Source organism: Raphanus sativus, chromosome 2 (assembly GCF_000801105.2).
Source record: "Raphanus sativus cultivar WK10039 chromosome 2, ASM80110v3, whole genome shotgun sequence".
NCBI classification, from domain to species: domain Eukaryota; kingdom Viridiplantae; phylum Streptophyta; class Magnoliopsida; order Brassicales; family Brassicaceae; genus Raphanus; species Raphanus sativus.
The window spans coordinates 40,539,277-40,562,174 of record NC_079512.1 but is presented as its reverse complement, the minus strand read 5'-3'; the positions used below and the strand labels follow the sequence as shown (position 1 = coordinate 40,562,174).

At 40.9% G+C, this 22,898-nt stretch overlaps 6 protein-coding genes and 1 pseudogene across 9 annotated transcripts in view; 3 read left to right on the top strand and 4 right to left on the bottom strand.

The window, feature by feature from the left end:
- Nucleotides 1–798: 798 nt before the first annotated feature.
- LOC108838173 (cellulose synthase-like protein D4) lies at nt 799–4,549 on the bottom strand. Its single transcript, XM_057003937.1, has 3 exons — nt 4,127–4,549; nt 2,422–4,033; nt 799–2,297 (listed from the first exon to the last, which is right to left on the bottom strand). The coding sequence occupies exons 1-3, from the start codon at nt 4,540–4,542 to the stop codon at nt 987–989; spliced, it is 3,339 nt and encodes a 1,112-aa protein (XP_056859917.1). The 5' UTR covers nt 4,543–4,549; the 3' UTR covers nt 799–986.
- Nucleotides 4,550–7,707: 3,158 nt separating this feature from the next.
- Nucleotides 7,708–9,448, top strand: LOC108849891 (uncharacterized). Its single transcript, XM_057003931.1, has 5 exons — nt 7,708–8,299; nt 8,363–8,625; nt 8,746–8,883; nt 8,969–9,193; nt 9,285–9,448. The coding sequence occupies exons 1-5, from the start codon at nt 7,732–7,734 to the stop codon at nt 9,387–9,389; spliced, it is 1,299 nt and encodes a 432-aa protein (XP_056859911.1). The 5' UTR covers nt 7,708–7,731; the 3' UTR covers nt 9,390–9,448.
- Nucleotides 9,449–9,758: 310 nt separating this feature from the next.
- LOC108855089 (calcium-dependent protein kinase 26) lies at nt 9,759–13,170 on the bottom strand. The gene is made up of 8 exons (XM_057003936.1): nt 12,524–13,170; nt 12,298–12,441; nt 11,174–11,326; nt 10,982–11,097; nt 10,729–10,896; nt 10,425–10,649; nt 10,196–10,347; nt 9,759–10,088 (listed from the first exon to the last, which is right to left on the bottom strand). Exons 1-7 carry the CDS (start codon nt 13,167–13,169, stop codon nt 10,237–10,239), a joined length of 1,563 nt encoding a protein of 520 aa, XP_056859916.1. The 5' UTR covers nt 13,170; the 3' UTR covers nt 9,759–10,088; nt 10,196–10,236.
- Nucleotides 13,171–13,865: 695 nt separating this feature from the next.
- Nucleotides 13,866–17,187, bottom strand: LOC108855090 (alpha-1,3-mannosyl-glycoprotein 2-beta-N-acetylglucosaminyltransferase). 4 transcript variants are annotated; one of them, XM_057003935.1, is made up of 18 exons: nt 17,016–17,186; nt 16,828–16,870; nt 16,633–16,720; nt 16,492–16,554; nt 16,371–16,405; nt 16,212–16,288; nt 16,017–16,125; nt 15,874–15,940; nt 15,732–15,800; nt 15,581–15,650; nt 15,427–15,488; nt 15,248–15,337; nt 15,077–15,171; nt 14,792–14,854; nt 14,684–14,722; nt 14,432–14,602; nt 14,221–14,348; nt 13,866–14,142 (listed from the first exon to the last, which is right to left on the bottom strand). In XM_057003935.1, exons 1-17 carry the CDS (start codon nt 17,090–17,092, stop codon nt 14,232–14,234), a joined length of 1,335 nt encoding a protein of 444 aa, XP_056859915.1. In that variant the 5' UTR covers nt 17,093–17,186; the 3' UTR covers nt 13,866–14,142; nt 14,221–14,231. The 4 variants fall into 4 exon arrangements, with proteins under 4 accessions (XP_056859915.1, XP_056859913.1, XP_056859912.1 ...); XM_057003933.1 differs by lacking the exon at nt 16,828–16,870 and having other exon boundaries at nt 13,866–14,154; nt 16,212–16,291; nt 17,024–17,187; XM_057003932.1 differs by lacking the exon at nt 16,828–16,870 and having other exon boundaries at nt 16,212–16,291; nt 17,024–17,185.
- A 434-nt stretch (nt 17,188–17,621) lies between these two features.
- On the top strand, nt 17,622–19,195 carry LOC108854241 (amino acid transporter AVT3C). The gene has a single exon (XM_018627763.2). It carries the CDS (start codon nt 17,716–17,718, stop codon nt 19,036–19,038), a length of 1,323 nt encoding a protein of 440 aa, XP_018483265.1. The 5' UTR covers nt 17,622–17,715; the 3' UTR covers nt 19,039–19,195.
- LOC108848317 (uncharacterized) lies at nt 19,160–20,398 on the bottom strand (annotated as a pseudogene).
- Nucleotides 20,399–20,427: 29 nt separating this feature from the next.
- LOC130508737 (probable galacturonosyltransferase 3) overlaps nt 20,428–22,898 on the top strand; it is a 2,641-nt gene continuing 170 nt past the window's right edge. The window contains exons 1-7 of the mRNA XM_057004391.1: nt 20,428–20,588; nt 20,723–20,769; nt 20,875–20,977; nt 21,073–21,204; nt 21,367–21,513; nt 21,592–21,926; nt 22,030–22,895. Coding sequence (XP_056860371.1) covers nt 20,556–20,588; nt 20,723–20,769; nt 20,875–20,977; nt 21,073–21,204; nt 21,367–21,513; nt 21,592–21,926; nt 22,030–22,895 — 1,663 coding nt within the window. The 5' untranslated portion in view covers nt 20,428–20,555. The remainder of the gene's footprint in view (nt 20,589–20,722; nt 20,770–20,874; nt 20,978–21,072; nt 21,205–21,366; nt 21,514–21,591; nt 21,927–22,029; nt 22,896–22,898) is intronic.

Below are 22,898 nucleotides of genomic sequence, written 5' to 3'. Positions count from 1 at the left end.
AAAAGGCGATTTCCATGCGTACAATAAAGTCATATGTCCATGCATAAACAAAATGTTCACCGAACATACATGTTTGATGTCCACGTGTACATTAAACTCTGATGTCCATGTCAATAACAAAAGTGAACTATAACAATAAAGTTTGATGTCCATGTGTACAATAAAGTCTGATGTCCAACTATGTACACCAAAATTTTCAATGAACATATATATTCACTGAAGGTATGATTTTTATATTAAAAAGTGAGGAGTCAATTTGAAAGAGATATATTTGCAAATCAAAAATGATGAGAGCATAAATTAATATATTTAAATGTTGAGGGATCAGATATGAAATAAAGTTAAAAGTGGAAAAAAGAATTAAAAAAAGATTAAAGAGAGAGAAGAGAGAAAGAGAAGACAGCGAACAGCGAAAAGGGAAAAGAAAATTAAAATTGTGGACCCGTTTAATTGCAAGAGTAAATGTAGTTAGCTTATAGTTTCAAAAAACTACCCTAAAATCAATAACTGTCCTAAGTTGTAATAAAAAACTTAATACTGTCCTAGGATGAAAATAACTCTAGAAAGAATATGAAAAGAAAAGAAGAATGAAAACGGCGAAGAGGAAGAGTCGCTGGTCACGGAGAAGACATAAACAATGTGCATCATATTTTTTCCTCTTTTTTTTTCTTTTCCTTTCGAGGGATCCATACCATCATTTAACTAAGGCCCAACTTATCTCTTCCGGTCCACTTGTTACATTATTCATATGTTCTTGCGAGTTGATTGGAAAGGGTGTTGGTTTATGTAAAAACAAAATGCTACAAGTAACAAGTTGATTGATAATTGCATTTTACGATCATGAGATATTAAAATCTAAATATTGTTCAGTGAAAATGTACAACCAAAGAAAGAAATAAACAAGAAAAAGGACATAGGAAAGTGTATTATTGTTGTAATTAAATTAGGTTTTAGAAAACTCTACTCATATATATACTGTAAATGTTTTAAGGAAATTGAAATCCACCACCTCCAACACCTTCAGCAGCAGCGACAGGTCCGGTGTTAGGATTAATAGCCGTCCATAGTAGAGAGATAGTGATGGCAATTAGACCTGCCCACACAAAAACTATTGTTGGAGTCTTGCCTCTCCTTCCCATTAATCCTTTTGCAAAAGGATACAAATGTGCTAACACCCAGAAGCTGAAAAAAGCTCCTCCTATCAATTTGCTCCATTGTGGCACCGCTTGGTATATCGTCCTGACAAACGCTACCACAATTGCTATTATGTTAACCATTGCTATCACAATGGGTGGTATCATTAGAGAAGACCATTTCACTATGTATAAATCAGCGTATATATCATCATTGTCATCTCCCCCGGATTTAGAGGTTAAGGTAAAAGAGATCTCGATCCCTGCAATAACTTTGAGGACTCCTTGGACTACAGCATAAAGGTGAGAGCTAGTTCCGGAGATAAGCCACCACTGTTCATTTCTCCACCATTCTTCTAGTTCGATGCCGGACCACTTGACCTCCAGAACCGCCAAGCCAATCAAACAGATGGTAATCAAAAGGAGGTAAACTAAGAAGGAGATACTAAGTGTTCGTACTATAAACTGTCCAGAGAAAAGAGAGAAAGCTGGAAGAAAACAATAGAGGATGAGAAACAAAGAGGTGAAGGGATATATTCCGACATTTAGGTATGCAAGGCGTTGGAGGAACTTGAGACGTTTTGAGGCAAGGATGGCGTTGTTTCTAGAGAAGAATATCTCGACAGAGCCGGTGGCCCATCGCAAGACTTGGTGAAGGCGATCTGTGAGATTAATGGGTGCAGAACCGCGGAAAGAATCTCGTTTGGTGATGCAGTAAACAGAGCGCCATCCACGATTATGCATGCGGTACCCTGTGACAACGTCCTCTGTCACCGACCCATAAATCCATCCGACTCTGTCTCCCCACTCGGTTTTATCCTCATACCAACAAGAGATTACAGAAACAGACTCTGCGACAGTTGTGGCATCAAGTGGGTCACGGGGGACTCTAAGGGCTCCAGGAGGACGGCCATACTTGACCGCAGGGTGGTCTGCCAATGGGCGACCTTGGAACTCTGCAATAGGAATTGACTCGGCTAGGAGTGTGGAGTTTCCAAAGCGCTTGGGAAGTTGTGTGACATCAAGGTCTGGATCAAAGTCACTGGTGGTTAGCGCCTCTGTTTCTGAATCTTTCTTCTCAAGAATCTTATCCGGATTGGGTGGATCAAAACCGTATAAAGCAAATCGCCTAAACATAGTACCAGTTCCAACATAAACTGGTCCCTGCAACCAAATATATATATATATATATATTCAAATTAATTAATATTTCCCCTCTTATAAATCTACAAATAAATATAAACATGTGGTTAATCTGGATTTTATAAAAAAAGAAATATGAACCTACCTGAACACCGTCGAGAGCACGCATATTACCGTCAAAGAATACGGTGTTGTTATTCGCATATCTATCAGAAGGATCAATACCTTCAAATCTTTGTGGAAATTGAATGTAGCAAATATCTTCCCCACCTCTGTCCATCATAAAACACATCCCTTCTCGAATGGCCTTACAGTTATAGATGTAATGATCACAATCAAGATTAAGGATGAAAGGTCCATTTGAGAGAATAGCAGAGGCACGAACAAGTGCATTCATAGCTCCAGCTTTCTTGTTGTGATCATATCCAGGTCGCTTCTCACGTGACACATACACCAACATTGGTAATCTAGTATCTGTGTCTGAAAAATCAATGATCTTATCGTTGCTACTACCGATTAAAGGATCGCTGCTGGGTGGTTTCAACATGACTTGTAAAATTCCAGCATGATCACCTTTGGCATGCTCTCGAGTAGCGGCTGCCCAAGTTCCTGGCCAGTGGGTACCATCAGCCATCCATGTGGCTTTGAGGACCTTCACAGGTTCCATTGGATCACCTCCTCCGCTTTCTCTCATCTGTTTTAGAGCTTTCATTTCCTCTCTTGCATTAAATGCATCTGACCTTCTTCGTATTGAGTCGGGGAGGCTATTGGTGCGAACCTTGAACTCATCATACTCTCTCTTAATCTTCCTCCTATCTTTCACAAAATCAATCCTACTCTTATTCTTTGTTGGATCTATCTTGAGACTAAAATATGAATCTGGATTCCGGGGTTCAATGTTGTGTTTGCGACAAAAAGGCACCCATAAGTCTGCAAAACTAGCAGCTTCTGCCATAGCTTCAAATGATAAAAGGGCTCCTCCATCATCAGAAAGGTAACACGACACTTTCTCCACTGGATAGTCAACAGCTAATATGGAAAGAATAGTGTTGGCAGTGACAAGGGGTGGCTCTTTCTCAGGATCCGCTGTGGACACAAAGAGGTCAATACCTGGGAGATCTGACCTCCCTGTGGGGTTTGAAGGAGAAGGCATGTCAAATTTGTCACGAAGAACTTCTAGATCGGTAGAGCGGTTTATGGGACACAACTTTGGTATTTGGTCTAATATCCATGAAAATCCAAACCAAAGCTCACATATTATTGACATCAACCATAGCCATACTGCATCCTCATTTGGGTTTCGAATCCTCCAAGTTAGGAAAAAACATAGCACCACAAAACGAACAACGATTAGTAGTCTATACGGGCTTATGATGGCAGCTGGGATTGGGATCCGCCGGCTCAGCGGCCGCCATGGCTTGTCAGCTGTTTCCACCATTCCACCTCTCATTTCTTCATCCATATCATCACCATACATTTCATCTTGAGGCCAATACGCATTACCGTAACCATATGTGCCTTGTGTTTCAAATAACCACCGGTTGTGATCAAATTCACCATTTTGATTTCTTTTCATCATAGACATGTTGTTATTGTTGCCACGTTGACCTTTTCCTGGAGCTGGTAAAGGAAGAGCACCACTAGAAAAATCAGGTGTATCATCGTCTAGATCTCCGATTTTATATTGTTCTTTACATCCTGGACATAAACCTGTTTCTTTTTGGGCATCCATGAAACAATCTCTGCAGATCTTGAACCTAAATAACCAATTTTAATTGGTCAGAAACCTCATTGTCTTGTGAAACAAGTATATTAAAATGTTAATTAATTCGTTCCAAAAAATGTTGTACCGGCATTCACATGGCATTACATCCTTTCCTCTCTCATCTTTCATGACATTTCCATCGCAAGCAGGCATGGCACATGAAGAACCTTTAGCACCAGCCATCTGAGGGTGTGTCACATCTGAATCGATGACTTTGTCCATAAGATGTGCACGCGTGACACTGTTAAAACCACCAGTAAATAAGGAATTTGACACATACTGCTCTTCGGCTTTGGTAGCCATGGGCTGGTTGTCAGGCGTCGGAGGTATGTGAACGGTATAGTTCGAATAGTCTCCTGAAAGCTCACCTGATAATTCAATATTATCTCGGGATAAACTCACGTAACGTCCGCTAGATGTTCGTCTTGCAAACTTAACGGTCTGGCCACTACCAGAATTGTTACGAACTTTCTTAGAAGTTTGAGGAGGAGTGGATGCCATTGTGAAGCCAAACAAAGAAGCTTGGTTTCCAAGTGAATCAATGTGATCATGCAAAACAAAGATGAGACATGAGTTGTTACCTTCTTGATGGTTTGGGGAACATAAAGAGAAATATAAGGAGGAGAGGATTATCAGGACAAAAACAGTTTATGACATGCATCTCTTTTTCCGGCTTCTCATCATCCTATTTTTATAAGGTTTAAGTGTCTTCTGCTATTTTGGGATTTTCATGCTTTTAATTCATTTTAATGCGGGAACCAATTCTTCACAATTTAAAGACGACATGAAAATTCGTAATCTTTTACTCAACCACAAAATCATGTAAAACTCAGCCTAATTTGTGACACGGTCTATTGGTAACTATAAGATCATAGATATCAACACATAATTTTGGAAGGGGAATTTTCAAAAATACCACTTTCAATGTACCATTATTCATCTTTACCACCACTAAAGACACATTTTTAATAATACCTTATTTATTAAAATGGTAAAAATTCTTATATTTTTGTTTTTATATGTTTTTCAAAATTCTAATTCCAAATTCTAATTCCTAAACTTCCAATTCTAAACCCTGAACCCAAAATCTTCAAATCTAAACCCTAAACCCTAAACTATATACCCTAAATTCAATATCTTAAACCCTAAACCCTAAAGTCTAAACTATAAACCCTAAATCCTTAACTCTAAACCCTAAATCTTAAACTTTAAACCCTAAACTATATACCTTAAACCCTAAAACATCAAATCTAAACCCTAAATCCTAAACCTTTAAATCTAGACCCTTCATTAAAAGTAGTGGTAAAAGTGGTTAGTGTAAACATGAAAAGTGGTACTATGAAAATGGTATTTTTGGCAATTTCTCATTTTGGAACTACAAACCAACCATAAAATCACTTCAACTCACGAGAAATCATGGTACCTTAAACCGCACAGTTTATTGGTATCTATAAACCAACATGTAATAAAACCGTAGGCATCATCACCACATAATTCAACTATTTATTATTATTAGCTATAAAGGGACTACAATAAAACTACACGTTTGGTCTTTTGTCCCACCAAATCTTAAAATTATACGCTTGGTATGTAAATGTTTCTAGATATATTTGCATGTTGGGATTCATTGTAGGTGAGGACAAGCTAAGATGATCCTTCACTTGGGCGAAGCAACCAAATTTTGTGGTATATTCGTTGGCAGACTGCATGCTCCAAACAAAGGGCTATTTTGAACCCCAAAACACTCGGTCGTAAATGCAAGAAAAGGTGAGTAAGCTCTGGAAGTAGATTATTTAGCTTAGTAAAGTTCCATTCTCTTCTTTTTCTTCCAGAGAAAAGGTCGGATTGAGGAGGTCCTGGTCTTGAACTGTTGTAGGTCGAAAAAGACATATGTTGTTGGACATGTCTATTCCCTAGAGCCTTCCATAGGTGGTTTAGTATTGTCATGATTATTTAGCTTAGTAAAGTATTAATTTTTATATCTGTCATCTTAACAACGGCGGATAGAAAATGGGAGGTCCAACTGACAGCATTTTGCTTCATATGATCCACAATGGACGACAAGATATTTTGTTTCTTCCTGCCAAATTATTCAGATAACTCCAAATACATTTCTACACCTCTTTTTTCCAATGTCTAACTGTCTTTTTTACTTTGTCACATATATCATGAAATATCTTTGTAGCCAAAGAAATTGAAGATTTAGCAATATTTATCTTTTATCCTGAGGCTAGATCATAATCTTGAAGTATCTTGAGTAGAGCAGAACAGTATTGAAGGTTTGATTTTGTGAAAAACTTGGTGGTATCGAAGAGGATTAACTTTACTAATACAACATCTTAGTTAAAGGATTAATTAATTGTTGGTGGAGCTTGTTGCGGAGTGAGCACAGCTCCTCGCAAGTCCCACAAGTCTTAAGCACCGTGCTCCATACGTGTATGGTCCAGTGATGCGTGATAGAATAAGAGGGTTATACTTGGCGTTGAATTTTGACACTGGAGCACATGAAGGAAAGTTTGCGAGCAGAACAGAAACATATCTGTCATTTCTTTTGTTTTTGTTTTTTTATTTTTGTATTGGCTGAAGATCGAGCATTACAGGTTTTGAGTGGTAATTGATTATTGTTATAGAAGCTAAGAAAATTACGATGAGATTCTGGAATCATTACATTTGCTCTCCACTGCCTATATCCTCTCTTCTAGTCGTGATTGTAAATGCAGGACTTCATAAGCATAATAATAACTTAGGAGAAACGATTGGGGAGGATATCAATACTATTAAAGTTGAAGTATGACTAACTGATATTAGTTAGATCTAATTTAAAATATAACTGTATTTAAAGTCAATATTACATGTTTAAATATAAAACTACCATAATCTATCTATTACGATGTGGATTGTGCAGATCCTGTTTTTGACCAAAACAAAATTGAAATTCGCGGGTTGACGGGTTTGCGGGTTCGACCGACAATCTAGCTCTAGCCGAACGTATTATGGATCAATTTTTAAATTGCTATTATTTAATAAAATATATTTTGATTAAGATTTATTACAAAGAAAAATACAAATATAATCACAAAAACCCAAATATGAGAATTAAATTAAAACAAAAATATACCCTCAAAATCTAGTTGCTATTAGTAAACTGTTGGGATGTGCATAACTCTGTTAGAATAAACCAATGATAGAAAGGTCTGAAAGTGAAAGAAGAAAATAAGCAACGAACTTGTATTCACGGTCATCAATGAAGATTGTAGAACAAGAGAAGGGAAACCATTGTTGTCATCTACTACTAACAAATTAGAAGAAACCATTGTTAGGGGAAGTGAGGTAGCGCATTGTTGTGGATGAGAACCTTATTAGTATTCTGCGTCTTCCATCTTGCTCAGACCGTGGCAGTTGGAGTTTTCCAGCGTCCCATATCTGTACACAAACACACTCTAATCCTCTTACATGCAGTCAGTTTCCTAATACATTCAAATGGAGTGAGTATAGTAAAGTGGACTATCGTTATGCATGCGTTGCTTTGTTCCTTGCTTTCGCCCTTGTTATTTATTTTATTCACGAAACTGCCATTTCATTGTCGTGGCCCTTCATTCTTCTTATAACGACGACGTCCCTCCCTGCCTTAATTCAGTTTCCCTTGTCTCCAATGAATCGTTAGTGGTGGAAGAATATTCTTGAGTCTTGATGACCTTGGCCATGAGTCTTCTTATCCTTGCTCTATGCATCGTTTCAGCAGTGGGTGACGACGAAGGGGAGGCGATCGTGTCCAGATTCCAGGAGTATCTGCGAATCAACACGGTTCAACCCAAACCCGATTACTACAAAGCCGTTGACTTTATCAACTCTCAAGCCAAATCCCTCTCCCTTGAAACTCAGACAATCGAGTTCGTTAAGGGAAAGCCGATTCTCCTCCTCAAATGGGTTGGATCCGACCCAACTCAACCTGCCATTCTACTCAACTCCCACACCGATGTCGTCCCCTTCGAGGAATCCAAGTGGACACACCACCCGCTCCACGCTCACATTGATAAACAGGGAGACATAGTTGCCAGAGGTTCGCAAGACATGAAGTGCGTTGGGATGCAGTACCTCGAGGCCATACGCAAGCTCCAGGGTTCTGGCTTCCACCCAATCCGATCCCTCTATCTCTCCTTCGTCCCCGATGAAGAGATCGGTGGCTACGATGGAGCCGAGAAGTTCGCCGAATCCCACCTCTTCAAGACGTTGAACGTCGGTATCGTGCTCGACGAAGGTAAAAGTAAACAAGTTAAATTAAACACTTTTTTTTTTAACTATCTTTTTTTTTAATATTCAGGACTGCCATCGCCTAGTAAGAGTTACAGAGTATTCTATGGAGAGAGGAATCCCTGGTGGCTTGTGATTAAGGCTAAAGGACCCCCTGGCCACGGTGCCAAGCTCTATGACAACTCTGCTTTGGAGAATCTCCTCAAAAGCATTGAGAATATTCTTCGATTCAGAGCTTCTCAATTCGATCTTCTTAAAGCTGGTGGCACTGCTGAAGGCCATGTCGTCTCCGTCAACATGGCCTTCCTCAAGGCTGGCACACCCTCCCCAACTGTAACCATTTCGTATCCCCCATTTCCCTTTGATACATATTATTAATTAATTAATTAACTGCATGCATGCATGCATGCATCTCTGACTCTTTATTATTCTAATATTCTATCACTCCCAAAGGGTTTCGTGATGAATCTGCAACCTTCTGAGGCAGAAGCTGGTTTCGACATTCGTATCCCTCCCACCGTTGATTCTGAAGCACTTGAAAGACGTCTGGTGGAGGAATGGGCTCCCGCCGCACGCAACATGTCCTTTGAGGTAACTTCTTCTCCTCTTCTTCAACCCTAGCTAGCAGTTAAAACTAATTAATAACGTGGTGTTGGTCAATGTCTGGGGCATGCAGTTCAAGCGGAAGCATTCGGGGGAACCCCTCGTTACAGCAGCAGATGATTCAAATTCTTGGTGGAGGCTCTTGGAAAATGCTGTCAAGGAAGCCGGAGGTAGTACTAGTAAGCCTGAGATTTTCCCTGCATCAACAGATGCTCGCTACTTCCGGATAGCTGGCGTGCCTGCGTTTGGCTTCTCTCCCATTTCAAACACCCGGAGTTTGCTTCATGACCACAACGAGGTTTCTGATTTTATATATTCTCATCCTTCATCATCATCAGTATCATCAATTGCCTAACGACGCAGCTGGTTTTTTGCTTAATTTGTTGCAGTATTTGGGTAAAGCTGAGTACTTGAAGGGCATTGAGGTGTATGTTTCAGTAATCAAAGCTTATGCATCATATGAAAGCAAGAGTGGTTCACGAGATGAGTTATAAGGGTCCTCTGTCCTCCTTTATTGTTGCATGCATGACACAAATTTTGAGCTTCAAGTCTTGCTGTCCAAAAAAAAAAAGAAAAAGTTTTGCGGTAACAAACGTACGTACAATCAGTCAATAATTGCTCAGTCTTATTTTTCCAAACGGCAAATGGAACGAACAGGTTTGAGAAAATTTATGTTTTACAGAACTGATGATCGTTAACGAAACCAGCCAATTAGTATGAGAAAAGCGATCCAAGTATGAGCCCAATAGGAGATCCATTTAATTCTAATCTCTTGATCAATATACTACGAACGGACTGTCTGCCTTAGCATTTTCTGATCCCAATAGGATTTTTCAGGTAGGAGACCAGAATGTTTCTCCGAAATTTCTGATGCTTCCACACTCAATCAGGAGAGAGAAGTCTCTTTTACTTTGCGCACGTGGTAACAATGGGAAGAGAGACGAGTCAGCTCTCTCTCAGATGTATAATCATCATCAGTAATTCCTTTTTTATAGGATGTGTGCATATAAGAGTCAAATTACAATGATCTCATATATCTGTTAATACATCATAATCAGTACACTTTAGCCTTTGTTGTTTCTACAATTACTAGGAAGGATCATCCATACTACGTAAACCATATTTTTTTTTTTGACTGAACGTAAACCATATTTCCGCGGAGCTTTGCAGCTTTTGCATCTCGTGGCTCAGCTCTGTCAACAAGGAGGGATTCACGCACACCGGTGTAGACTATCAGTTTCTATAGAATAATTTACCTAGCAAAGACTGGTGAGATGACAGGAAAGTTAGAAAGGCCAACCTGTAAATTAACCATGAGATTACACTTATATTAGCCAGCCACTAAGAGATGGCATTGTTCCTGAGGCTCATATTTATGCTTTTCCTCATTGTTCTTCCTACAATGCCCTTCTGCATCATCGCTACAAACTCTCCGTAATCGATCCTTCCATCCTGAAACAAACCAGAAGAAAAATGATCCCTTGTATCTATCTCCAAGCCCCAGAGGATATGTTTAGGTAAAATCTCACATTGTCTTGGTCGACTTCCTTGATCACATCTTCAAGAAAGACATCGCTCATCCCCTGTTCAGCACACGCTTGCTGTAGCTCGTCGATTGTGATGTAGCCGCTCCCATCTTTGTCAAAATACCTGAAGGCTGAGAGGAGATGTTCCTCACGTTCTAATTTGTTCAGATGGATTGTTGCAGCAATGAATTCACCATAGTCTATGGTCCCACTCTTGTCAATATCTGCCTGGTAAGTTTGCACAGAGGTTTTTTTTTAACATACTGATTTTCAAAGAGATACACAGATCAGGGTTTAGAGTACTTACAGCCTCCATTAGGTCACGGATCTCAGTATCCTTGAGGGTAGAACCATATCTTCTCAACCCAGCTTTTAGCTCGTCAAATGTAATGGCTCCACTGTTATCGGTGTCCATTGCTTTGAACATTTCTTTTAGTCCAGCTATTTCTTCTTCAGAGAGACTCTCAGCTATTACCTGAACCGCATCAGAATAAAGATATTCATGGAAACTTTTGTCTTGATAATAAAACGAAAAGAAAAACATGCGTCTAGTTCCTTACTCTTAAAGCCATCTGCTTAAGTTTATTCATGGCAGAGAACTGCTTAAGACGAGAAAGCACCGCAGGATCGAGTGCTCTGTCTGGCGCAACTCCATTTTCACAAATCCAAGGATGCCCTGCAAAAAGTCTTGGCTGGGTAAGAAAGCAGATACATAGCTGAAACATGTAGGAACTGCTGGTTAGAGTACATACTCAATACTTGATGAGCTGTGAGACGCTCCGAGGGCCGTGAACAGAGCATGCTGCGGATCAAGTCTTTTGCAGAGTCAGATATTAGGGGCCAAGGATCGGAGTCGAAGTCAATGTGTCCCTTGAGCACTGCATCAAATATCCCTTGCTGTGTTTCTGGTGAAAGAAAGAAAGAAAACCATCTTAACAATGTTTTTTTGTCTTACCACTAGAGATGTCAATTGGGCGGGCCGGTCGGGTTTGGACGTGTCCGAATGGGCTTCATTTTTTTGTTGGACATTTTTGGTCGAAGCTCAAATAGAACCATGTCCAAGTGAGACCATAACCAAATAAGACCATGATTTGTTGGGCTGTCCATGAGACCCATACACCCATTTAATGTAAACAATATAATTTTTATTTTTTTCGATTTTGCCGGGAAATTGTGTTTTTCTGTTTTGACAGAAAATTGCATTTTCGGTTTTTGCGAGAAATTGTATTTTTCGGTTTTAGCAGAAAATTGCGCTTTTCAATTTTTGCGGAAAACTATGTTTTTAGTTTTGGCGAGAAATTACGTTTTTCGGTATTGACGGGAAATTGCGTTTTTGATTTTGACATGAAATTGGGTTTTTCGGTTTTGGCAGAAATTGCATTTTTCGGTTTTGGCGGAAAATTGTATTTTTCGATCTTGGCAGGAAATTACATTTTTTTAGTTTTGGCGGGCAACTATGTTTTCCAGTTTTAACGAAAATTACGTTTTTCGATTTTAACAGAAAATTACGTTTTTCGGTTTTAGCGGAAAATTATGTTTTTCCATAACAAAAATCACAAATAAACAGTTAGAAATCAAACTTTCAGGCTTCAGGAAGGAAAATGTTGAAAAAAAAATATTGTGTTTTTTCTAATTTGCTAAACCTAGATATTTTAGATTTTTGGGACGCCCATTGTCCAAGTGGTTAAACCCAATATTGTCCATGTTATAATTGGGCTCGTCCATATGGACAAAATTTAATTACTGGGTCAAAATGGGCATGTCCATTTCAGACCATATCAATTTGGACACGGGCCGCCCATTTATATACCGCCCATTTGACATCTCTACTTACCACCTTATCACACACTTGTTTCATTTTGGGTGCGTGCGTTACCTGCCCAGAAGGGAGGTACTCCGCTCACCAATATGTACAGTATGACCCCTGCGGTCCACACATCAGCCTCTGGTCCATAGTGCTTGAGCAGAACCTCAGGAGCTACGTAATAAGGACTCCCAACCACATCCTCGAATATTTGACCTGAAAGTTACAGATTGAGCCATTTTTAAAAATTCTATGACTTGACTGAAACATATGATATGAATTCACCACTCCACCTCACCTGGTTTGAAGAATACGGAAAGCCCAAAATCAATGGCTTTGAGTGAGAAGTCGTCGTCCTTATTCACCAACAAGAAATTTTCTGGTTTTAGATCTCTATGCATGACACCAAGCGAATGGCAAGCCTCAACAACACCAACAATGATCTTGATCAACTCAGCTGCTTTTCTCTCACTGTAATGCCCTCTCTGGATGATTCTGTCAAAAAGTTCCCCACCTGAGCAGAGCTCCATGACGATGTGAACATACAATGGATCCTCGTAAGCGCCTTTAATGGTGACAATGTTCTTGTAACCAGCCAGATGGTGCATGATCTGAATTTCCCTGCGCACGTCTTCTACATCTTCCTTTGTAATCAACTTTCGTTTTGTTATAGACTTGCACGCGTATTCACGCCCTGTTGAGATCTCTCTGCACATGTAAGTGGTCCCAAACTGTCCTTGACCTAGTTTGTGTCCCAAGGAGTAGAGATCTCGGATGCTTGGGGTCTTTTGACCAAGGACGAAGCATGCTTGGTTCCCACCGCTGTGCTTCATTCTGTCTTCTCTCTCTCTCTCTTTGTGTTCTGTTCTGAAACAAATCCCCGAAAGACTTTCATGTTTCAGAAAAATGGTTCGGCTTGTAAGCAAAACGTGATATGTAATCATCCCTTACCAACTTAGTTCACCTCCCCCTTACAAATCAATTTGTCATCAGAGGAAAACAGACACAGGAGACATAGCACGATCTGAAATATCAAAAAAATAAAATAAAAGATGGAATAAAACTTGCAGCATCACATGTTTCTAGAGATCCCAACTCAACAACCTCCCAGAGCAAAAATCGTATTTTGGCAATGTATAGATAAACAGAAACAGAGGAAGAGATGGATGTGTAAATTACCAGGTAAAGATAGGGTGGAAGAAATTCAGTCAGATTGTATTCTTTATTGCCATCCTGACTAATTAACAAACATAAAGAGAATCTTTGATTAATAATCATCAACAGATGTATCTAATATAATAGTCTCTCTGTTATTAGAATATTCTAAAAATGCAGGGGACTCTGCTTCCTCCACAGGTTTCTTTTTCGAGCCCTGCTTTTTTAGTATGTAAATCCAGAGTCCAGATTCGTTGGCCATTTAGTGCGTGGCTGCGTGCATATCACATGAGGATCCTATGATAGGATTCGTATCACCCTCTTCACCTCCAATGGGCAACAAGCCCCTGAGAGTGAAAACAAAAAATAAAAAACCTTCTTTGAAGCAAAAATGAATTAGTTTGGTCGTGAAGGCCCATAATCTCCTCTCCACGACCAAGGATGTAAGAATATGGCGGTAACATGGATCATTTAGTACGTTTAGATAGTCGAAGAAAGGGTGCATAGAATGATTTTGCGTGTTCGTGTAAGACAGACAACCCACAAAACAATCAGTTATAAAGCGACTGATAAGTGTTTCAAGTCTGCTCCTTTAAAGGGGTTCCCTTAACTTTAAAACCTACTACACATGTCACCACAACTTTCTAGCTGTTAAATTTAACCCCCTGTCTACAAACTCATCCTTCAATTATACAGCCAAAAGTGCAAACAGCTGCTTGAAGAAGGCTGCCTGCGGTCGAAATGATCTTCCTTTGCTTTCATCTGCGTGTCAATCTGTCAGCATACAAACTATTACAAATGGATAGGGGATCTAGAAGATGCTTAGGGTTAGAGAAGTACATGTTTTTGCATCAGGATTTTCGAATTCCAAGCTGTATCACAGAATCTGGGCCTACCAGGAATACACGTCTAGTAGTCTGGATTCGGAACACCACGATTCCTTTATATGCTGTTCGGGGCACACCATCCTACACAATGGATGGGTACACAAAAGTGACTCTACACCATTTCTTAAGAGATTATACTGATTGGTCTAAGAATATCAATTTACCTTCCATTCTTCAAATATGCCAAACTCCCCTGCTATGCGTTCAAACTCTGCTTGGTCTTTATACCGGATACGAACATCACCCTTTATATTTTGAGCCTTTAACACAAGGTCAGGACCTTGAATTGGTCGTGCTTGTCTCACTAGGCCAGAAAAGTACTTGGTATAGTTTCCCTTTGTAGACATGAGAGAGAACCAAGTTAAAAAAAAAAAAACAAGATTTCTTCACTAAATATACAAAGGATATGGTTCTACCTCTGTCAAGTATCCCAGGTCCATCGCGTTCCACTCAACCTTTATATTAAAATAGAAAACCTGTGATAAGGTAGTCATGCAACAAAAAGGAGTGAAGAACACACTTACCTTCACATCATTTAGCTTTATAGGTTCCAGGTACTGGCTGAAAAACTGTCCCAAACTAGACCCCTGCAAAATGAAAATGACAAGGTTATATGAATAAAGGGGAAACGCAATCTCCTCACTGTCTACGTCTCTGTCTCAAGAAATTATAGGACAAAGCCGCTATAATACATTTTTCACACAGAAGTCACAATTCATATTGGTGAGACCAGGCTGGTTCAACAAAAATCAAAATAATCAGACAAGTGCAACTATAACAATGGAAACTCATAAGTCTCAGGTACTAACATGTTCACCAAAATTGTATGTTCGGCAGACTTCTGGTCGAACAAATTGGCGGCCTTTATGGTTCTCCTTCAATCTCAGCCAATCATCCCAATAAGTGTGTATTTTGTTAAGGAAAGTCTTAGATGGGTCAAACTATAGCAATTGAAATTAATAAACGGATATAAGGATATGCCTTTGGCCACTTTGGTGATAGCTCATCCCAAGTCGATCTCTTCAGCATCCACCCCAGGCCAGGGAAAAAATCTGATCGGTAAAGTGCATCTGCAGATTATTTTAGCTTATTAGCATGAGCAGGACATAACGAGATAATGGAAGAAAGGGCAAAGAAAGAAAGCGGAGAAGGATCTTACAGGGGTCATGCACAAACTGCTTCTGCCCATTATCATTCCAAGATGAAGCCGCCATAATGGTTCTAATACATGTTTGCACCCAGATAAGAATGAGAAGTAGTAAAAAAGAAATTACTTAATATGCTCAGCAGGAAAGCTTCAGTAGGTAACATACTCATCCCTATCCATGAGATTAGCTGCAGCCTCAAAGTAATCGAAGAAGTCTGGAGCAATTTCCATATCATCTGTTAAAGAGACAGAAAACCCCTTAAGCAATAGTGGAGAGCAGTAAGTTAGAGTAAGGGTGAAAGTTTGAAAAGCCTCACCTTCTAGTATAATCACTCGGCTAAATTTATGTTTGTAAAACAACTGGTCTAGTGCCCACTTGTAGTGACCTGGATTAAAAAAAAAAAAGTATATCAGTCATGCAGCTGAAGGGAGGCAGAGAAAGGAGAAACAAGTCCTTACGTGCAATTTTGTAGTAGGCAATAAGTTCGCCAGGCCTTTCGGTGACCACTGGTTCAAAATCTAAGTGCTAAAAAGGGGGAAACGAGTCACCATCTCACTTATCTACATGAGGGAGAAACATCAAACACTAGATTCAGATTTACCTGGATATACGTTAGTTGATTATAGCTCAAAGCCTTGCTCTTGACGGCTTGATTAGATCCATCCTGAGATATAAAGAGAGGGTATTTTGAAGCAATGGGAGTTTGATATCTGTTGGAAAAAAAAAGAAAGACAGAAATATAAGTAAGTAGAGAGTTGGAGTAAGATAAAAGAGTTAAAAGAGATTAGTAACCGACTTTAGAACAGAATTGACAGTCCGTTGAAGATAGTCAGCACGACTGCAGGCCATAATCACAACAGCTGCCAGAGGCACCTGCTAAATAGAAGAATAAGAAGAAGGAGATTTTTATAGCAAGTGACAGCAAGTGCCAACAAAGAAGAAAAGGTATACAGACCTGTCCACCTTCAGTGAGCTTTGCTATCCCTTTGCCTGAGAGAATAAAAAAAAAGAAAAAAAGAGGAGAATTACTAGCAAAATTCATATAAAGAAAAAGAGAGAGTTTTAGGGTAACGAACTTTCAAAGGTGTGGATAAGATCCTTAAGCTGCACGAGTTGTTGGTCCTGGCGGTTCTTCAAATCTACAAGATGATACCCCCCGGAGAAAGGTGAAGTTTGACAAGTGGGGAATGAGAAAAGAAGGATGAGACTGAGATTACCTTCGAGAGCGAGAATCCGAGACTGTTTAATGCTAACTTGATCAATAAGGGATCGCAATTGACTAGTACAATGGTTCTCCGACTCCAGCTGCAGATGCAAAAAAAAGGTTCTCCATAAAAAAAAAAACAAATCACACACGCAATGGTCTCAGCAAACATTGAAAACCAAAAAAAAAAAAAAAAAAAAAAACATACAGCGGAACCAAGGCGATCTGCATACTGTGATTGCGTCTGGAAAGCCTCATCTAGTGGAAAGAAAAAGACACACACACTTTTTTACTTAAAGATGGCTTAGAATTTTACGACTAGTGAGTGATACAAATCTCATGAGAGAGATCCATCCAAATCCAAATCCAAATGTAGCTGAGGGATTTAGATATAAGATTCGGACCTGGATGTAGATGAACATGAAAGCTGCCGGTATGAGAAGAAATCTCAAGTCACAAGGAACCCTCGCCATTTCTCTTACCAAGCTGAGGGAGGGAGGGAGGGAGAATCAATCAATCAATCGATCGATCGATCATCAAGCGATGCGATACGAGGAGGTTGTCTTGCCGCCGGGAGCTCTCTCAGCTATCCACTTGTTTGTTTGGAACGATGTCGTTTGGGTTTGTCAAATTGAACGGTGTCGTTTTCTTGTAATGGATGTATGTACCCATTAATTAATTAACGGTGTCGTTCGGACTCCACCAAGTCGACACGCAATTCATCTCATGTTTGTTTGGAACGATGTCGTTTGGGTTTGTCAAATTGAACGGTGTCGTTTTCTTGTAATGGATATGTACCCATTAATTAATTAACGGTGTCGTTTCGGACTCCACCAAGTCGACACGCAATTCATCTCATGTTTGTTTGGAACGATGTCGTTTGATTTGTCAAATTGAACGGTGTCGTTTTCTTGTAATGGATGTATGTACCCATTAATTAATTAACGGTGTCGTTTCGGACTCCACCAAGTCGACACGCAATTCATCCAATTATCTTCTGTCCTCCATCTCATCTTTGCTATCTCCTCCTTTGATTGATTCAGAAGAAGAAGCCTTTCTGCTTCCTGCTTCCTTGTCCATTGTTCCATTTTATCGGATGGGGTTTGCCAAGCAAGATTCTAGCTCCTCCTCCTCCTCCTCTTATACCCTTAAAATGCCACCACCTCCTAGGGAGGACACGCCTCTTCTCGGCAAAGGGCCTCCTCTTTCTAGCCAGTTCAAGACCTTCGCCAACATCTTCATTGCTGTCGTCGGCGCTGGTGTTCTTGGTCTTCCTTACGCCTTCAAGCGCACCGGATGGCTCATGGGCGTCCTCCTTCTCCTCTCCGTCTCTGTTTTGACCCATCACTGCATGATGCTCCTCGTTTATACCCGCCGCAAGCTCGACTCTCTCAACGGTGGTTTCTCCAAGATCGGCTCTTTTGGTGACCTTGGCTTTGCCGTCTGCGGCTCCCTCGGCAGGCTCGTCGTTGACCTTTTTATTATTTTGTCTCAAGCTGGCTTTTGTGTCGGCTATCTTATCTTCATCGGCACTACTCTAGCTAATCTTTTCGATCCTGATTCCCCCACCAGTCTCAGGCATCAGTTTACACGCCTCGGCTCTGACTTCCTCGGAGTCTCCTCTAAGAGTCTCTACATCTGGGGATGCTTCCCCTTCCAGCTTGGTCTCAACTCCATCAAGACCCTCACTCACTTGGCCCCTCTCAGCATCTTCGCCGACGTTGTTGATCTTGCCGCTATGGCCGTCGTCATTGTTGAGGATTCCATGATTATACTCAAGCAAAGGCCTGACGTTGTTGCCTTCGGTGGTATGTCCCTCTTCTTCTATGGGATGGGCGTGGCCGTTTATTCTTTCGAAGGTGTTGGAATGGTATTGCCTCTTGAATCGGAGATGAAAGACAAGGACAAGTTTGGCAAAGTCTTGGCACTCGGCATGGGATTCATCTCTTTCATATACATAGCCTTTGGTTTCTTAGGTTACTTGGCTTTTGGTGAGGACACAATGGACATCATCACCGCTAACTTGGGGGCAGGACTTATCAGTTCTATTGTTCAGCTGGGACTCTGCATCAACCTCTTCTTCACCTTCCCCTTGATGATGAATCCGGTGTTTGAGATAGTAGAGAGGCGGTTCTCGGGTGGGATGTACTCTGCGTGGCTGAGATGGCTGCTAGTATTGGCAGTGACTCTGGTGGCTCTCTTTGTGCCAAACTTTACAGATTTTTTGTCATTGGTGGGGAGCAGCACTTGCTGCATCTTAGGGTTTGTGTTACCTGCTTTGTTTCATTTGCTGGTGTTCAAGGAAGAGATGGGGTGGAAGCAATGGAGCCTGGACATGGCAATAGTGGGACTGGGAGTGGTTCTTGCTGTGTCGGGAACTTGGAGTTCCCTGAGTGAGATCTTCTCGGTCAAAGTGTAATTTAATGTGAGAGGTTTCTCACTTGTGTCCAATTACGTGTGACGTGTGAACCATTATATATGTGTATAGGGGTTGTGGTTTAAGAGAATCTGAAACTGTGATTGTAATTGTATGTTGATGATGGTTGGAATAAAAGACATGAGCGCTGTTTTCTCTATATGTAGTAGATACAAGCACAAATTACAAATGTGATAAGTCTTATAAAAAAGAGAGAGAGAGAGAGAGAGAGGGTCAAGTAAAGCATTGATTTTGTATAACAAAGTGTTGAGTGTGGTCCTTCCAGGAACCACCATGTTCAAGATGCCTCTCGAAGAAACAGAGCTCACCGTGGGACTTGATGGTGAGGGCGGAGATGCTTCTGGTGCCATAACGACCCTGTGAGATACACGAGTAAGAGTGGATGAGAGAGTTAAGAAAGGAAGAGGAGAAAAGAAAAGAAAGGAAAGGAAGGGGGTGATGTTACAGGAGGTCTAGGAATGTCGACGAAGATAGAGCTGAGATGGTATTCAATCTCTGGAGTGAAAACGGGAGGCAGGACAGGTTCTTGGTCCTTGAGAGTATCAGTCATCACCTCCTCGACCATAGTCATAAGGGGGAATTCAACACCTTGGTTTTGGGTGAGAAGGTGATTGAAAGCGTCTCTCAACCTGAGACACTGCAAGAGAAGAGCAACTGAGGGAGGGAGGTGGAGAAGTAGAAAAGAAGGAAAGGAAGGAAGGTAACCTTGGGCCAAGGAGAGTCGAGGTTGGCGTTGGAAAGGACATGGATCCCTGGAGAGACAAGCGTAACGAGGTGCTGCTTGTCACCGTGGAGTGGGCGGTTGGTAATGTAAAACATGGATTTGGACAAGACATGAGCGACAACAAGGTTGAAGCCGTTGTAGAGAGAAGCCTCCTTTTCGATCTCCTGGGCAAACTCGGCAGGGCTCTTTTCGCTCTGCAAGTAACGAAGAGGGAGATGTCCGCGGGATTTAGCATCGGGGATGGAGGAGGTCTCCCTGAAATTGGTGAGGAAAGCGATACGGCCATTCCTGCTGCAACCGAGCCACGTCCCACCGCCGACGAGGTCTCTACCTCCAAGCGTCTCTCCGTCTTCCCACCAACGCAGCGCCTCCGTTTCCCTTTTACACAAAATATTATTAAAAAAGGGATTTATTATTAATAAAGGAGGAGGCAGGGAGGGCATCAAATAAAATCAAACCAAGTAAACCTGTTGTGATATTCATCTCTATTCAGAAAGAGAAGAAAAGGGTAAAGCGGATGCGATTGCCACGAGAACACTGCTATGCACATGCTTCTCTCTCTCTCGCTCTCTCTCTCTTCTAAAAGAGGGAAGAACAAGGAAGGCTTTTTAGAAAGAAAAAAAATAAGTCAAAGTCGTCTTATAGTTAGTTAAGGAGTGCGTGTGGTTTTTCTTATCGCGGAACGGCAGCACGTGCACGTTTCAAAAACCGCTCGACTGATTTGCCTTTTTTTAAGAAAGTTCGGATTCTCACAGTCGCAGGGGAGCAGATCCAGATGATGATGATGTCGAGATGCTTCTTATGGCTGGTACCTTCTTCTCTCTCTCTCTATCTCTCTCGTTAATGTATATGATTATCTCTGCCAGAGATCTGATAAGAGTGGTGGTACTTAGCGATTGGTTTATGGTTTTTTTTTTCTGGTTTTGGTGGAGACAATTGCAGGTATTGCTAAATCATGTGGGTGGAGCCATTTTAGAGTCACAAGCACCGTAATGAATGAATGATTGATTGATTGATTCATCTTCCTTTTCTTTTCAACTCTTTTCTTCTTCTTATGATGATGGATGGGACTTTCCTTTCATTTTGTTGTGCAGCCACCGAGAACTTCAAGCTTACCGAGATTGTCCTGGATGTACTACTACTACTACTACTAGTGCTTCCTCTGTTTCTGCACTTCACTACGATCCAGATCTCAAAGTATTTGCTTCTTTCTCTCCTCTTTATCCAATAATCCATTTTTTTTTGTGTGTGTGTGTGTGTTTTTAAAATCATTAGTATCTTCATTCATTCAGGATGTGAACATAGTTGCCACCTACAGTGACCATCACGGTAACATACGCCTTGGTAGTGTCAAAATGGGACATCTTTCATCTTCTTGGCTTTTCGACAATCCTCTTCGCCCCAACACCAATCCTTCTTCTCAGGTAGCTACCACTCTCAATGGAATAGACTTCGTTTGTTCCAACCCAACCATGTCCTCCTCATCTTCTTATGAGAGAGATTCATCCCTCCTAGAAGCCTACAAACATCTTTTTTGAGATTTCCTTGGATTTATCCTTTTTTTTTTTTTATTTAAATGGAATTAGCTAGTGATACCGCAGGATTCATTTCAAAATGATTCTACTAGAATGGAAGAGAATGCTGCAACTTATTCTACAACTAATCAGTCTGGTGAAACCGATAACCATTTTCCACACATGGAGTTTACAAGCCCTGCTAAACTCAAGCGTCAGGTGATCTCTCTTTCACATACCCCCTTCCTTCTTTTGACTCGAATTGTAACATTAGTATATTTTTGTATACCTTTTCAGAGTTTACGTCAGGAAAGGAGAGCTCAACGGACTCTCGACCTGATCCAACATGATAAGGAATCTGATCACCAGATGCAAGAAGCTGCCATTCACAAGTCTATCACCTTTGAAAACTCTGTCGTTGGCAAATACAGTATTTGGAGGAGAGACTATGAGAGCCCCAACGCTGATGCTATCTTGAAGCTTATGAGAGACCAAATCATTATGGCTAAAGCATATTCCCATATCGCCAAATCCAAAAACGCTACCAATCTCTACCTTTTCTTGATGCAGCAGAGTAGAGAAAATCAACGTGTTCTGGGTAAAGCAACATCTGATGCTGACCTTCCTTCCAGGTACTTTACTTTTTTCACATTCTTCTGGTCTGTATGGGTTGTTGGTGAACCAGCAATCTTTTGCTGTTTTTTTTTTCACTTCTGAATCCCTTTTGATCGCTAGAGCCCTTGAACAAGCAAAAGCCATGGGCCATGCTCTCTCTCTGGCAAAAGACGAGTTATATGACTGCCATGAACTTGCTAAGAAGTTTCGGGCCATGCTTCAATCCACTGAACGCAATGTAGATGGACTGAAGAAAAAGGGCACCTTCTTAATTCAGCTGGCCGCCAAGACATTTCCCAAGCCATTGCATTGCCTCAGTCTCCAGCTTGCGGCTGACTATTTTCTTCTCGGTTTCAATGAAGAGGAGGATGGAGTCAAAAAGGATGCCAAGTTTGAAGATCCTTCTCTCTATCACTATGCCATCTTTTCGGATAACGTCCTCGCAACATCAGTCGTAGTCAACTCCACTGTCCTGAATGCAAAGGAACCGGAGAAGCATGTGTTCCATATAGTAACAGACAAATTGAACTTTGCTGCAATGAAGATGTGGTTTCGCGTCAATGCTCCTACTGATGCCACGATTCAAGTTGAGAACATCAATGATTTTAAGTGGCTCAACTCCTCGTACTGCTCTGTTCTACGGCAGCTTGAATCCGCAAGGCTCAAAGAATACTATTTCAAAGCAAATCATCCTTCCTCTATCTCTGCTGGCGCAGACAATCTCAAGTATCGAAACCCAAAGTATCTATCGATGCTGAATCATCTGAGATTCTACCTTCCTGAGGTGTATCCGAAGCTGGACAAGATCCTGTTTCTTGACGATGACATTGTGGTGCAAAAGGACCTGGCACCTCTATGGGAAGTAGACATGCAAGGAAAAGTGAATGGAGCTGTAGAGACGTGCAAGGAGAGCTTCCACAGATTTGACAAGTACCTCAACTTCTCTAATCCAAAGATCTCAGAGAATTTCGATGCGGGGGCTTGCGGTT